The 17,454-nt window shown below is 48.1% G+C and overlaps 1 protein-coding gene across 1 annotated transcript in view; it reads right to left on the bottom strand.

The window, feature by feature from the left end:
- The window catches only part of AIG1 (androgen induced 1), a 606,269-nt gene extending 590,799 nt beyond the window's left edge, over positions 1–15,470 (bottom strand). Inside the window, exon 1 of the mRNA XM_075339801.1 lies at positions 15,112–15,470. Within this exon, the coding sequence (XP_075195916.1) occupies positions 15,112–15,252 (141 nt within the window). The 5' untranslated portion in view covers positions 15,253–15,470. The remainder of the gene's footprint in view (positions 1–15,111) is intronic.
- Between the last annotated feature and the right edge of the window lie 1,984 nt (positions 15,471–17,454).

Raw genomic sequence — 17,454 nt, 5'->3', positions numbered from 1 at the left:
TCCCCAGCATCAGCCTCTGTCCCCAGCATCAGCCTCTCTGTCCCCAGCATCAGCCTCTCTCATCCCAGCATCAGCCTCTCTGTCCCCAGCATCAGCCTCTCCATCCCAGCCTTCCCCAGGATCAGCCTCTCTCATCCCAGCATCAGCCTCTCTGTCCCCAGCATCAGCCTCTCTGTCCCCAGCATCAGCCTCTCTGTCCCCAGCATCAGCCTCTCTGTCCCCAGCATAAGCCTCTCTGTCCCCAGCATAAGCCTCTCTGTCCCCAGCATCAGCCTCTCTGTCCCCAGCATCAGCCTCTCTCATCCCAGCATCAGCCTCTCTCATCCCAGCATCAGCCTCTCTGTCCCCAGCATCAGCCTCCCCATCCCAGCCTTCCCCAGGATCAGCCTCTCTCCTCCCAGCCTCCTCCAGCACGCCATGCTCCTCTGCCGACACTCACAGATCCGATCGCATACACTCACACACACCGACACACACCCGATCGCATACACTCACACACACCCGATCGCATACACTCACACACACCCGATCGCATACACTCACGTACACACACATTGACGATATTGCACATACGCGCTCATACTCGCAACATCCGGAGATACCACATGCTTCTGGCCATGTGATCCTCCGGCAGGTCCTGGAAGGTCACAACAGCACAGTATCAAGGCCGAGAAGCAAGCGATATCGCCGGATGCTGTGAGTGTGTGGATGCGATGTGTGTGTGAGGTGTGTGTGAGGTGTTTGTGAGAGTGAGTGTGATCTGATGTGTGTGTATGTGTGTGTGTGTGCTGTTATGTGTGTGCGTGTGGATCTTCCGCCGCTGCAGGACCTTGATGTGCTGGTAACTATGCTAGCATGGTTACCAGCTGGTAACTATGCTAGCATGGTTACCAACGTATCCCGTCCACCGCTCGCACGGGAGCCCACACCAGCATACGGCGGCAAGGCCAGCAATGCGAGGGTAAGTGTCGGCTGGGTTGGCGGCGTACGCTGATGTGGGCTCCCGTTGGGGGGGGGGGGGACGGGGCCATGGCGAGCCCAGCGGCCAATCAGCTTTGTGTCACCGTAAGGACACAATGTCACCGTAAGGACACAATTTTGGAGCATGACAGACAGACAGACAGACAGAATAAGGCAATTATATATATAGATACAGTTTTTAAACTAATTGAAACCAAATTGTAATAATGCTGACTTGTGGATTTAGACCTAAGTAACAACCCTTTCAAAGGGAATCTGTCACCAGGTTTTTAACACCTAATCTGAGCGCAGCATAACATAGGGGAAGAGATCCTGATTCCAGCAATTGTCACTTATTGGGCTGCTTAGTGTAGTTTTGATAACATCACTGGTTAATCAGCAGGAGATTATCATTACAGGGCTACTTGTCATGCTGCAGGTAGTCCAGCATATTCATGAGCTCTGTACAACTGCTAGATCTGCAGCAGAGAAAACATGGATTTTATCACAATGAAAGCAAACAGCCCAGTAAGTGACACACCGCTGGAATCAGGATATCTGTTTCTACTTTATGCTGCTCTCAGATGGGGGAACAAAAACCTGCTGACAGATTCCCTTTAAGGCTCATTCAGCAGATAGATAGATAGAATCATAGATAGATGGCTAGATAGATAGATAGATAGATAGATAGATGGATGTGGCACCCCTGAGGCTTCAGTCACCACAGGGTACTGCACCTCACTTATGGTGCAGTACTCATCATGGATCCAGAGGAGGTTGGTACCAGTTCCACAACACAAACTCATATACACAACCAGGTTGCCCTCCCCATTGGGGACCAGGCTAGGGTCGGGTGGTCGGGTCTTAAGCTAGTCACCAAACATGGGGGGTGGCCACCCACTAGTGACAGGGAACCGGGGGAAGAGCAGCCACCAGGGGGAGTTAGGAGTTCTCCAGCAGGAGAGAACAGGAGTGGGATCGGTGCAGTTCAGGGTGCAGAGCCTTAGGGTGGAACAGACTTCACCTTGTATCACCAGAATCTGCAGGACAGGGGGATTGCAAGTCCCTCTGACCACCACGAGATCCCGGCGCACAGTGCCACATAGGGTCCAGAGTCGTGATTACAGTCTAGCCCCACAGTGGCCCCACGTCACCTACACACGGGACAGGAGCTAACACTACACGAACCAGGATCCCCAAGCAGCATCAGGCTCAGGGATCCATATGTAAAGGCGCAAGAAGGAAGGGCCCATCAACCACCGTACCGGTTCTAACCTCCAACGGATCCGGGATCAGCTGGGGCCCATCACGGCTGGAACCACAGCAGCTGATTCAGCCTTTTGATTGCCGTCGCCTCGCGCTTCGGCACCAACGGCCACTACTCTCCTCATCATCCTCCCCGGGGCCCCGCTCCACCTGTGGGGAGCAGAAACATCCTTGCTGCAACACCATCCACCCCGGAGGACAGAGACAGCAGCGGCGGCTAATAACTGGCCACGTACCATAGGTGGCGTCACAAGACTATCATCCTCATCATTTCCCACCATCATCCAAATCCCCTTTTATTGTACACCTCGGGGCCACGAAGCTGGGCAGGGCCATCTGTGATATCCCCCTGATCTGACATCACTGGCCCGGCGACGATTAACATTTAACCCCTGCCCCGTGGGTGCTACAGATAGATGAGAGACGGAGGGACAGAGGGACGGAGGGACAGAGGGACGGATAGACAGCGGGACGGATAGACAGAGGGACGGATAGACGGTGGGGGGGGTCTCACAGCAGGTGGGGGGGTCTCACAGCAGATGGGGGGTCTCACAGCAGGTGGGGGGTCTCACAGCAGGTGGGGGGGTCTCACAGCAGGTAAGGGGGGTCTCACAGAAGGTGGGGGTCTCACAGCAGGTGGGGGGTCTCACAGCAGGTGGGGGGGTCTTACAGCAGGTGGGAGGTCTCACAGCAGGTGGGGGGTCTCACAGCAGGTGGGGGGTCTCACAGCAGGTGGGGAGTCTCACAGCAGGTGGGCGTGGGGTCACAGCAGGTGGGGAGATCACAGCAGATGGAGGAAGGTGAGAGGTGTGAGAGGGGCAGCAGATGAGGGAGGGGGGCAGCAGATGAGGGAGAGGGGCAGCAGATGAGGGAGGGGGCAGCAGATGAGGGAGGGGGGCAGCAGATGAGGGAGGGGGGCAGCAGATGAGGGAGGTGGGCAGCAGATGAGGGAGGGGGGGCAGCGGCTGATGGTGGAGGGGGTGGCAGATGGAGGGGACGCAGCAGATGCGTTCAGTGCCGCTGGATCAGGGGCAGTGACTGCTGCAGCCGGCAGCTGAAGGGTGGGGCCTGGGGCAATGGCAGCGGCTGAAAGGAGACAGTGTCTTTAAACTTACCGATCGCTCCCCTCACCTTCTACAGACACTGGAGTGAAGCTGAGGGAGTGGTCACCAGATCCACAGTGATTGGAGAGATCAGTCACAAGACCGATCTCTCCAATCAGAGCTGGGGGCGGGTGAAACTGATGGCGGGTCACCCAGCTCCAGCCAATGATCGGTGCTACAACTGCACTGATCAGGGCTGGATTTTATGTTTCAGCCATTTTCAATGGTTGGAACATTACAGTAGCTGTGATTGGCTGACGAACGCCGCTCAGCCAATCACAGCCTCCTTAGGTCTGGGGAGGAGACACCACCCCTCCTGAGGTCAGGCAGAGGGCCCCTCCTCCCCGAATCTAAGATATTTGCAGCGATCGCAGCTACTGGGGCCGCGATCTCGCCATGACGTACTGGGTACGTCATGGGTCCTTAAGTACCAGGGAGCTATGATGTACCCAGTACGTTTTCAGGCTCTAGGGGCTCGCTCCCGCTTGGGGCTCCTGTGCGACTGCAGGTGCTGTCAGTGCAATGTCCCCACCCCCTGCCCATGGGGCCCGATGAGCAGAGAAATGAAAGGGGAGGGGCCCGGGCTGTCAGCGTGTCTAGGCCCCGCCTCCTGCTCACTGCACGACCAGCCCGCCCTGCGAAGTGTACTGTCAACGCCCCCTGCGCTGGGGCCCGGGTAGCAGAGGAATGAAAGGGGAGGGGCCTGTCAGCGTGTCCGCGCCCCCCCTCCTGCTTGCTGCTCACCGGGCCCGCTACAGGAGTTCCACTAGTAATGCCCTGATGGCGGCCCTGCTCTCTGTACACTGAAGTGTCACAAGAGTTGGCCAGCCAATCATGGGACAGAACAGTTATGTGTCAGCCATAATGACATCACAAGAGCAAACCAAAACTGGCAAGCCCAGGAACATATCCCCCATTGGTGTTTAAAAAGAGATGTCTAGGGACCAGAAACACAACAAGGGAATGGGAAATGCTAATAAACAGAAGTTTATAGTTTAAGCCTTTCAGGCATGTTTTTCTGCCCTCTGAAAAGCCATTTAAAATCTTTTCATTTCATAGGTAAATGTCAGAAGCTGACAATGGTGGAGTTCACAACTGCAAATCAACTGCTCTAGGGAATAACTGAGCCCTTTAGGGTAACACTGGATTTCTTGGATATAAAACATACATTTTGAGGTCTATAAAAAAACCTCGCACGTCACACACAACTTGCATTTGCTCCAAAATTTTGCAACCTTTTACTATTCTATGCTTGCTTTGCATTTTTTTTATAAAGTGAGTGAAGCTTAGTGGAGGGCATGGCCAACTACAGCCAAAAAGATGAACTATTATTTATCCTGTGACCTGATGTAAATTTTGGTATTTGGTTAAAGGGAATCTGTCAGCAGGATTTTGCTGAACCTGATGACAGCGGGAGATAGGGACTGAAACACAAAATTCAGGGATGTTATTTATTAAGTTGTGTGCTGTTGTTTACTTCCTGTGAAGGTTTTAACACTAGAACCTTATCATTGCTGTGACTAGCTGCCTTGTGTCAAATAATTTGACTACTCCCCCCTCCTTTGATAAGCAGCTCACTGTCTATAGGCATTGTACAGAGAAAAAAAACAACAAGAAAGCCAGCACAATGTGCACTGCACTAAAAATTCCAACCTGTGGTTTTTTATAAATATTTGAGATTTTTGGCAAAAATTGCAATTTCTTGAGCTATCCCGCCACGTCACGGCAAATCTCATTGGGGCAGTCCTACTCTAAAATATTTTTATATAAAATGTGCCATACGGACTCACACATAAAAAGGTAGAACTGTTCTTAGCAGCACTTACATGGTGCTTTTCAATCCCGTACGCATGACTGAATCATGGCTGTGGGCGGGACAGGCCCAAGCAAATGCTGCATGAAGTAAATAGCCTGTGGACAGGGCTTGATGGCTGAATGTGATCAGCCACCAATTGCCAGCACTTGGTTACCCGATGTTTACCCTAGTTACAGCTTACCACAGCTGCCAGATGCCGGCTCCTGCTCCCTGCTCGCTTCATTTCGTTGCTCTCTCGCTGTCACACACAACGATGTGTGCGTCACAGCGGGAGAGCGCCGACCAAAAAATGAAGCTGGACATTCAGCAACGACCGGCGACCTCACAGCAGGGGCCAGGTCGTTGCTGGATGTCACACACAGCGACAGCGACGGGACGTCGCTGCTACATCACAGAAAATGGTGACGTAGCAGCGACGTCGTTGTCGTCGTCGCTGTGTGTGACACCACCCTAAGGACATGGATTACTGGAACCATGTCTTGTCTGATGAGACCAAGATAAACTTATTTGGTTTAGTGTGTGTGGCAGCAATCAGGTAAGAAGTACAAGGACAAGTGTGTCTTGCCTTCAGTCAAGCATGGTGGTAGGAGTGTCATGATTTGGGGCTACATGACTGCTGCCAGTTGTAGAAGCTATGGTTCATTGAGAGAATCATGAATGTCAACATGTTTTGTGAAGCAGAGCATGATACCCTCCCTTCAGAATTTGGGATGCAGGGCAGTGTTTCAACATGATAATGACCACAAACACACCACCGAGACCACCACTGACTTGCTAAAGAAACTGAGAGTAAAGGTGTTGCTGGACTGGCCAAGCATGTCTCCAGACCTAAACGTTATTGAGCATCTGTGGGGCATCTACATCCAAAAGTGGATGAGTGTGAGGTCGCTAACATCCGCCAGCTCTATAATGTTGTCATGGAGGAGTGGAAGAGGGTTGCAGTGGCTCCTGTGAAGCTCTAGTGAACTCCATGCCCAGGAGAGTAAAGGCAATTGCTTGAGAATAATGGTTGTCACACAAAATATTGACAGCTTGGCCTTTGTCACTTAGTGGTGCACTTGCTTTTGTTTCCAGCGATTTAGACATTAATGGCTGTGTGTTAAGGTATTTAGACGGCACACCACATTTATACTGTTATACAAGCTGTACACTGACTATTTTATAAAAGTATCAGTGTCATATCATCAGTGTTGTCCCATGAAAAGATAGAATAAAACATTTACAAATGTGAGAGGTTATGTTGGTCATTTCTCTTTTAGACTAGGTCTACATGGAGACATTGGTCACCTCACCACCAGACATGAAGATTGAAAAGTTGCATTTAACGGTGACATGTGAACTTTGCCATCATAAAGTGTCACTTGTCTAATATTTGGTTGTTGTTGTTTTTTTACATAGCCAAATATCAACCTAAATTAGTAGCATGTTAGCAAGTCAGAGTGCACATTTACAGTTACAGTGCACCCCTAACCTCAATAACTATAGCATATTACTAATGAGAGCAGCAATATAGTCATTTTTCAATTATCTCCATATTTCTTTCAATTACATGATACTTTAATGGTGCTTTCCCATAAGCCCCCACGGGGGACATAATAACTACCAGTTCTGTACCTGTAATGACAATACTAGATGTGTAGACAGTAAGCTGATCATTACTAAGGAGCAATGCTTGCTGGCCAATCATGTACCAGAAGACCTGTGACATCTGGTGGTGGCATAAGAAGTTGATGTGACCACAGCACCCGTCCTCCCACCTAGGGTCTTTCCCCTCCTTACCCTTTAATTGCAATAAACATCACCATAGACAGATACAGAGAGCAAAGGATACAGCTCAGCGATACACAGTAACTTGGTATATACTGTACACTCGGACGTACATGCCATATACGTATACACAAGTGTATACAAAAACACAGAAGAGTAAAATACACATACATACACATGTGTAAACATAACCGTAACCATATACACTCCATGACAGAAGTTCTGTCACTTATCCATGTTATGCAATTAAAATCTTATAACCTGACTTTAAATTCATCCATTGGTTTTATAAATTACTCTTTTGAAAGCTGAAACCCTCCCAAATTTGGTTTAGTTTATGAAAATAAAGTTGCTGCAAAGCTGAAATATTGATCATTTAATGAACTCAGAAATGTCAGATTTTGGCAAGACAAAAGTTTTGTCGCCTTGTCATATAATGCACCCAATCCTAGTTTACATCCTCACCTGTGCTCACTAAATGAGCGGTTAATGAGTGGGTGTGTATAAAAAGAAACCCAGCACCCCAGACCTTTATTGAACTGCAACTTGACCTCTGACAACATGCCAAAAATCCACCCTGCGACCAAAGCCTTGATTATCAAGAGGCTGAAGACCAGATCCACTGCAGAGGTGGCTGGCACCTTTAATGTGTCTCAGCATCAAGTACAAAGAATTAAAAAAAGATTTGAAGAGACTGGAGATGTTTTTGACAAGCCCAGGTCCAGCAGACCCCGCAAGACAACTGCTCAGGAGGAATGTTTGTTGGTTAGAAAATCCAAAGCCAGCCCCTCTTCCATTGCAGCAGAGCTCCAAAAGGCCTGGTCACCTCACATCCCTGTGTCAACTAGAACAGTTTGTAGAATTCTGTCTCGAAATGGCCTCCATGGCCGAATCAGTGCCCAGAAGTCAGCACTAAACAAAAGGCAATTAAAAAACTGTGTGGCATTTGCCAAGTCCCACAGCCTGCTAAACAGATGGACGCTGGAAAAGTGGCAGAAGGTGAATTTCTCTGATGAATCTTCAGTTGAATTACACCACAGCCACCGCAAATACTGCAGGAGACCTACTGGGGCCCATATGGATCCAGAAAACAGTTAAGTTTGGTGGTGGAAAGATCATGGTCTGGGGTTACATTCAGTATGGGGGTGTGCGAAACAGTTGCAAGGTGGAAGGCAATATCAATAGCCTAAAATATCAAGAAGTATTAGCTACCTCTTACATTCCCAATCATAAAAGGGGTCAAATTCTGCAGCAGGATGGTGCTCCAGCTCATACATCCATCTCTACAACAAAATTTCTCCTGGCAAAGAAGAGCAAGGTGCTCAAGGACTGGCCAGCCAGTCACCAGACATGAACATCACTGAACATGTTTGGGGTAGGATGAAAGAGGAAGCTTTGAAGACAAAATCAAAGAATCTAGCTGAACTCTGGGAGGCATGTAAGACTGCATTCTTTGCTATTCCTGATGACTTCATCAATAAATTGTATGAATCATTGTTGAACCGCATGGATGCAGTCCTTCAAACTCATGGAAGTCACAAAAAATATTAAATATGGCTCTAATAGCACCACAACCTCATTCACCAATGTTATGCAACATATCTTTGTATTAGAAGTAAATTATTTGCTTGAATTTCCCATTACTTTCTGTGGGCGACAAAACTTTTGTCTTGCCAAAATCTGACCTTTCTGTGTTCATTAAATAATTAATATTTCAGCTTTGCAGCAACTTTATTTTCATAACCTAAACCAAATTTGGGAGGGTTTCAGCTTTCAAAAGAGTAATTTATAAAACCAATCAATTAATTTAAAGTCAGGTTATAAGCTTTTATTTACATAACATGGATAAGCGACAGAACTTCTAGAACTTCTGTCAGGGACTGTATATATATATATTTATATATATATATATATATATATATATATATATATATATATACTGTGTATACATATATGTATATATATATATATATATATATATATATATATATATATATATATATATATATATATATATATATATATATACACACACACACATGTAGACACACATTTCTGAACACATATATGTATTCATATATATATATATATATATATGTATACTTGTGTATATATACAATAAATCACAAAACTGAGTACACTCCTTACATTTTTTTAAATATTTTGTTATATCTTTTCATAAGACAACAGTGAAGATATGACACTTTGATAATGTAAAGTAGTCAGTGTACAGCTTGTGTAAGGTTGGGGACACATGAGCATATGGCATCCATTATCCAATACGATACAATTTGTTGCGTTATGTTAAAGACCCTCTCCTCCTGCTCTGCTGCAAGCGTGAACCAAGTGTCATTATTAATCTCCCCATCTCCTTCATTATCAGCTGATGCGACTCCAGTGTCACCCAAGTGCAGTGCGATGTTTCACTCGCACCCATAGACTTGTATGGGTGTGAGTGAATACGGATCGGATTACACCAGCAGCATGCTGCGATTGTTTTCTTGGTCCGATTAGGGCTGAGAAAAAATTTTGCAGATGGGAACGGCCCCATAGAGTAACATGGGTCAGAGGGGAATGTAATTTTTTAATAGGGCCATCTGTACCAGGATGGGGGCATGATGGGAACATCTATTTCAGGATGGGGCTATGATGGGGAAATCTATACCAGGATGGAGCTATGATGGGGACATATATACCAGGATGGGGTCATTATAGGGCCATCTATACCAGGATGGGGCCATGATCTGGACATCTATATCAGGATGGGGCCATGATGGGTACATCTATACCAGGATGTGACAATGATGGGGACATATACTGTATACCAGAATACCAGAATGAAGCAATGATGAGGACATATATACCAGGATGTGACAATGATGGGGACATATACTGTATACTGGAATGAAGCAATGAGGGGGACATATATACCAGTATGAGGCTATGATGGGGACATATATACCAGGATGGGGCTATGATGGGGACATCTAGACCAGGATGGGGCTATGATGGGGACATCTAGACCAGCATGGGGCCATGATGGCTACATCTATACCAGGATAGGGCTATGATGGGGACATCTGTACCAGGATGGGGTCATGATGGGGACATCTATACCAGGATAGGGCTATGATAGGGACATATATACCAGGATAGGGCTATGATGGGCACATACATACCAGGATGGGGCTATGGGAGGGACATCTGTACCAGGGTGGGGCCATGATGGAGACCTCTATACCAAGATGGGGCTGTGATGGGGACATATATACAAAGATGGGGTCATCATCATGACATTTATACCAGGATGGAGCTATTATGGAGACATCTATACCAGGATGGGGCCATGATCTGGACATCTATATCAGGATGGAGCCATGATGGGGACATCTATACCAGGATGGGGCTATGATCTGGACATCTATATCGGGATGGAGCTATGATGGGGACATCTATACCAGGATGGGACAATAATGGGGACATATATATCAGGATGGGGCTATGATGGGGACATCTATACCAGGATGGGATTATGATGGGAACACATATACCAGGATGAGGCTATGATGGGGACATCTAGACCAGGATGGGGCCATGATGGGTACATCTATACCAGGATAGGGCTATGATGGGGACATATACAGTATACCAGGATGGGGCAATGATGGGCAGATACATACCAGGATGGGGCTATGAGAGGGACATCTATACCAGGATGGGGCCATGATGGAGACATCTGTACTAGGATGGTGCTATGATGAGGACCTCTATACCAGGATGGGGCTGTGATGGGGACATATATATCAAGATGGAGTCATCATGAGGACATTTATACCAGGATGGAGCTATGATGGGGATATCTACACCAGGATGGGGCCATGATCTGGACATCTATACCAGTATAGGGCTATGATGGGGACATATATATCAGGATGGGGCTATGATGGGGACAGCTATACCAGGATCGGACCATGATGGAAACATATATACCAGGATGGGGCTATGATGAGGACATTTAGACCAGGATGGGCCTATGATGGGTACATCTATACCAGGATAGGGCTATGATGGGGACATATATACCAGGATGTGGCTATGATGGGCACATACATACCAGGATGGGACTATGAGAGGGACATATATACCACGATGGGGTCATTATGGGGACATTTATACCAGGATGCAGCTATGATGGGGACATCTGTACCAGGATGGGGCCATGATCTGGATATCTATATCAGGATGGGGCCATGATGGGGACATCTATTGTATATCAGGATGGGACAATAATGGGGACATATATACCAGGATGGGGCAATGATGGGGACATCTATACCAGGATGGGACTATGATGGGAACATCTATACCAGGATGGGGCTATGATGGGAACATCTATACCAGGATGGGCCTTTTTTCAGCTTGAATTATATAAAATTTGACATTAGAAACAGACTAAAGGGTACTTTACACGCTGCGATTTTGCTAGTGAGATCGCAAGCGATCTTACCCACCCCTGTCGGTTGTGCGACATGGGCAAATTGTTGCCCATGGCGCAAAACCTCGCGTACACCCGTCACACGGACTTACCTGCCCTGCGACGTCGCTCTGGGCGGCGAACCTCCTCCTTTCAAAGGGGTCACAGCGACGTCACACGGCAGGCGTCCAATAGAATCAGAGGGGCGGAGATGAGCGGGACGTAACATCCTGCCCACCTCCTTCCTTCCGCATTGCCAGTGGACGCAGGTAAGGAGACGTTCGTCGTTCCTGCGGTGTCACACAGCGATGTGTGGTGCCGCAGGAACGAGGAACAACATCGCTAATAAGCAGAGACCGATTTTTGGTTTCAGGACGACCTCTCCGTGGCAAACGATTTTGACCGCTTTTGCGATCGTTTAAGGTTGCTCGTACTTGTCACACGCTGCAATATTGTTAATGACGCCGGATGTGCGTCACAAACATCGTGGCCCTAACGATAATTCACTAACAATATTGCAGCGTGTAAAGCCCCCTTTTAGAGATGACCTGAGTGCTGCTTGTTTTGGTCTCAAACTTACAAAGTATGAGCCAAGGTTAGACAAGTTATCAGCATGCATGCAACAGCAAAAATTACATTTATTGTTCACAAACAAGCCAAATGCTTTAAAGTTCTGTTATTCCGGTTAAATTTCCCTGTTGGCGCTTTGCGATAAATAATTGGGTTTTGGGTTGCAGTTTATGCACTCGGTCTCTGAAAGGTTCGCCATCACTGGCCTAGGCTATAAGAAGATTACCAATACCCTTGAAACTGAGCTACAGCACAGTGGCCAAGATCAGACAGTGATTTAACAAGACAAGTTCCACTCTGAACAGGCCTCGCTATGGTTGACCAAAGCAGTTGAGTGCATGTATTCAGCATCATATCAAGAGGATTTTGTTTCAAAATAGATGTATGAGTGCTGCCAGCATTGCTGCAAAGGTTAAAGTGGTGGGGTGGTCAGCCTTTCAGGGCTCAGACTAAACAATGTACACTGCCTCAAATTGGTCAGCATGGCTGTCATCCCAGAAGGAAGCCTCTTCTAAAGATGATGCACAAGAAAGACCGCAGTTTGCTGAAGACAAGCAGACTAAGGACATGGATTACTGGAACCATGTCCTGTGCTCTGATGAGACCAACATAAACTTATTTGGTTCAGATGGTGTCAAGCATGTGTGGCGGAAACCAGGTGAGGAGGAGAAGACAAGTGTGGTGTCTTTCCTACAGTAAAGGGTGCTTTACACGCTGTGACATCGCTAACAATATATCGTCGAGGTCACGTCGTTAGTGACGCACATCCGGCGCCGTTAGCGACATCGCAGTGTGTGACACCAAGGAACGACGATCAACGAGCACAAAAACGTGAAAAATCGTTGTTCGTTGACACGTCTCTCCTTAAATCGTTGTTCGTTGACACGTCTCTCCTTTTCCAAATATTGTTGCTGCTTCAGGTAAGATGTTGTTCGTCGTTCCTGAAGCAGCACACATCGCAATGTGTGACACCGCAGGAACGACGAACATCATCTTACCTGCATCCACCGGCAATGAGGAAGGAAGGAGGTGGGCGGCATCTTCCGGCTGCTCATCTCCGCCCCTTCTCTGCTATTGGATGGCTGTCGTCGCAGGGAAGGTAAGTCCGTGTGACGGGTGTAAGTGATATTGTGCAACACGGGCAGTGATTTGCCCGTGACGCACAACCGACGGGGGCGGGTACGCTCGCTAGCGATATCGGTACCGATATCGCAGCGTGTAAAGAACCCTTAAGTGCTGGATTGGCCAAGTATGCCGTCATGGAGGAGTGAAGAAGTGTAAAGCTCTAGTGAACTCCATGCCTGAGAGAGTTAAGGTAGTGCTTGAAATTAATGGTGGTCACACAAAATATTGACTCTTTGGCCACAATTTGGCCATTTTTAATAAGCGGTGTACTCACTTTAGCTGTCAGTGGTTTAGACAGTAATGGTTGTGTGTTATTTACAGAAGAAACCAAATTTACATTGTTACACAAGTTCTACACTAACTACTTTACATTGTATCAAAGTGTCATATCATCAGTGTTGCCAATGAAAATATATAATAAAATATTTCCAAAAATGTGGGGATGTATTTGGGGATATATTTATATATATATACACACACACACACACACAAACACCCTTATAAACATACACCTGTATATATGTACTGGCATGTTTATACACACACATACATGTATATATATATATATATATATATATATATACATGGCCACACTCATGTATATATGTACACACATGTATACGTTATATATATAGACACATTAATAAACACACAAATGTGTACACACACATTGATAAAGACACATGTATATATATTTGTGTGTGTATATATCATAATATATATATATATATATATATTATATATATTCACAAACACACATTTGTAAACACATGCATTATATATATACATATATACAGACACACACGCACCTATATATATATATATATACAGACACACATATATGTACATATGTGTATATACACAAACACATATATTCAGTAGGTACACATGTATACACACACAGGGTGCAGGTACACATGTATACACACACAGGGTGCAGGTACACATGTATACACACACAGGGTGCAGGTACACATGTATACACACACAGGGTGCAGGTACACATGTATACACACACAGGGTGCAGGTACACATGTATACACACACAGGGTGCAGGTACACATGTATACACACAGGGTGCAGGTACACATGTATACACACACAGGGTGCAGGTACACATGTATACACACACAGGGTGCAGGTACACATGTATACACACACAGGGTGCAGTACACATGTATACACACACAGGGTGCAGGTACACATGTATACACACACACATATATTCAGTAGGTAGACATGTATACACACACAGGGTGCAGGTACACATGTATACACACACAGGGTGCAGGTACACATGTATACACACACAGGGTGCAGGTACACATGTATACACACACAGGGTGCAGGTACACATGTATACACACACAGGGTGCAGGTACACATGTATACACACACAGGGTGCAGGTACACATGTATACACACAGGGTGCAGGTACACATGTATACACACACAGGGTGCAGGTACACATGTATACACACACAGGGTGCAGGTACACATGTATACACACAGGGTGCAGGTACACATGTATACACACACAGGGTGCAGGTACACATGTATACACACACACATATATTCAGTAGGTAGACATGTATACACACACAGGGTGCAGGTACACATGCATACACACACAGGGTGCAGGTACACATGTATACACACACACATATATTCAGTAGGTAGACATGTATACACACACAGGGTGCAGGTACACATGCATACACACACAGGGTGCAGGTACACATGTATACACACACAGGGTGCAGGTACACATGTATACACACACACATATATTCAGTAGGTAGACATGTATACACACACAGGGTGCAGGTACACATGCATACACACACAGGGTGCAGGTACACATGTATACACACACACATATATTCAGTAGGTAGACATGTATACACACACAGGGTGCAGGTACACATGCATACACACACAGGGTGCAGGTACACATGTATACACACACAGGGTGCAGGTACACATGTGGCGGACATGCGCTGGACTCGCGGCAGATTCTCCTGACTCACCAAGTCAATGAAGGTGAGAAATTTCCAGCTGCCCCCATAGGTCTGGTGTGCGGGCATCTCTATGGCCTTGTAGTGGCACAGCACGGACAGGTATGAGAGCAGGATGGCCAGCCGCAGCACCTGGCACGGGATTAGCGCCATAACAGGCCACAGCGCCGGCCGGCCGGGGACCCTGCTGTCAGCGCTCAGCCTTCCCCGTACAGCGGGTCACTTATTTTCCTACCCCCTTCATTTAATGTCTTGGGAATGGGATGGACGGCTGGCACTAAGCATCACAGCCGGGGGGAGAAGGGGGGCGGTTGTTATGGTGACGGTGCTAGCGCTAGGGGGAGAGAGCGATAAGGACGTGGTGACGACAAAGCCGATGGGCAGAGCCTAGGACCCTGTACTTATGACGTCATCTACAATGCAGGCGGAATAATGTCAGGGTCTGTCACACCTCGACAGTCCCGGGCACCCAGTGGTTGCAGTGGGCACCTCATCATTCCCTGGCACTTAGTACTCAGTGTTTACAGTCGGCACCTCATTAGTCCTGGGCACCTTGTCAGTCCCGGGCACTTAGTGGTCACACTGGTCAGTGTTTGCAATTGGCACCTCGTCAGTCTCAGGCACCCAGTAGCCAGTGGTCGCACCGGGCACCTCGTCAGACCCGAGCACCCAGTAGTCAGTGGTCGCACTGGGCACCTCGTCAGACCCGAGCACCCAGTAGTCAGTGGTCGCACCGGGCACCTCGTCAGACCCGAGCACCCAGTAGTCAGTGGTCGCACTGGGCACCTCGTCAGACCCGAGCACCCAGTAGTCAGTGGTCGCACCGGGCACCTCGTCAGACCCGAGCACCCAGTAGTCAGTGGTCGCACTGGGCACCTCGTCAGACCCGAGCACCCAGTAGTCAGTGGTCGCACCGGGCACCTCGTCAGACCCGAGCACCCAGTAGTCAGTGGTCGCATCGGGCACCTCGTCAGACCCGAGCACCCAGTAGTCAGTGGTTACAGTGTGCACCTTGTCAGTCCCGAACACTCAGTAGTCAGCAGATGCAGGGGTCACCTAGACAATCCTGGGCACCCAGCAGTCAGTGGTTACAGTGCGCACCTGGTACAGTGGTCATCTCATCAGTTCCAGGCACTCAATAGTCAGCAGTTACAGTGGGCACTTCAACAGTCTCAGGCACTCAGTAGTCAGTGGTTACAGTGGGCACCTCGTCAGTCCTGGACACTCGGTAGTCAGCAGTTGCAGAGGTCACCTTGACATTCCCAGGCACCCAGTAGTCAGTGGTTGCAGTGGGCACCTGGACAGTCTCGGGCACTCAGTAGTCAGTTGTTGCAGTGGGCACCTTGTCAGTCCCATCCACTCAGTAGTTGCAGTGGGCAACTCGTCAGTCCCAGGCATTTAGTAGTCAGTGGTTGCAGTGGACATCGCGTCAGTCCTGGGCACCTAGTAGTCAGTGGTTGCAGTGGGCAACTTGCCTGTTCCAGACACTGCGTAGTCAGTGATTGCAGTGGGTACCTCATCAGCCTCTGGCACTTAATAGTTAATGGTTGCAGGAGGTGCCTCATTAGTCGCAGGAGCGCCATTCCCGGGCACACAGTAGTCAGTGGTTGCAGTGGGTACCTCACCAGTCCCTGGAACCCAGTAGTCAGTACTAGTTTCAGTGGGATCTTCGTCAATTCCAGGCAATCAGTAGTCAGTGGTTGCATTGGGCACTTTTTTAGTTCTAGGCACCCAAAAGTTAGTGGTTGCAGTGGGCACCTCGTCAGTCTCTGGCACTCAGTAGTCAGTGGTTGCAGTGGGCACCTTGTCAGACCCAGGCATTCAGTAGTCAGTGGTTGCAGTGGGTACCTTGTCAGTTCCTGACATTCAGTAGTCAGTGATTGCAGGGGGCAACTCATCAGTCCCTGGCATTCAGTAGTCAGTGGTTACAGTGGGCACCTCGTCAGTCCCAGCCACTGAGTAGTCAATGGCTGCAGTGGGCACGTCATCAGTTCCAGGCACTCAGTAGTCAGTGGTTACAGTGGGCACCTCTTCAGTCGCAGGCACTCAGTAGTCAGTGATTGCAGTGGGCACCTCGTCAGTTCCAGGCACTCAGTAGTCAGTGGTTGCAGGAGGCACCTCATCAGTCCCAGGCACTCAGTAGTCAGTGGTTGCAGGAGGCACCTCATCAGTCCCAGGCACTCAGTAGACAGTGGTTGCAGTAGGCACCTCGTCAGTTCCAGGCACTCTGTAGTCAGTGATTGCAGTGGACACCTCTGCAGTTCCAGGCACTCCGTAGTTAGTGGTTACAGTGGGCACCTCGTCAGTTCCAGGCACTCAGTAGTCAGTGGTTGCAGTGTGCACCTTGTCAGACCC

Source organism: Anomaloglossus baeobatrachus, chromosome 3, assembly GCF_048569485.1.
Source record: "Anomaloglossus baeobatrachus isolate aAnoBae1 chromosome 3, aAnoBae1.hap1, whole genome shotgun sequence".
Taxonomy (NCBI): domain Eukaryota; kingdom Metazoa; phylum Chordata; class Amphibia; order Anura; family Aromobatidae; genus Anomaloglossus; species Anomaloglossus baeobatrachus.
The sequence above is the reverse complement of the archived record's forward strand: the minus strand, read 5'-3'. Positions and strand labels throughout refer to the sequence as shown.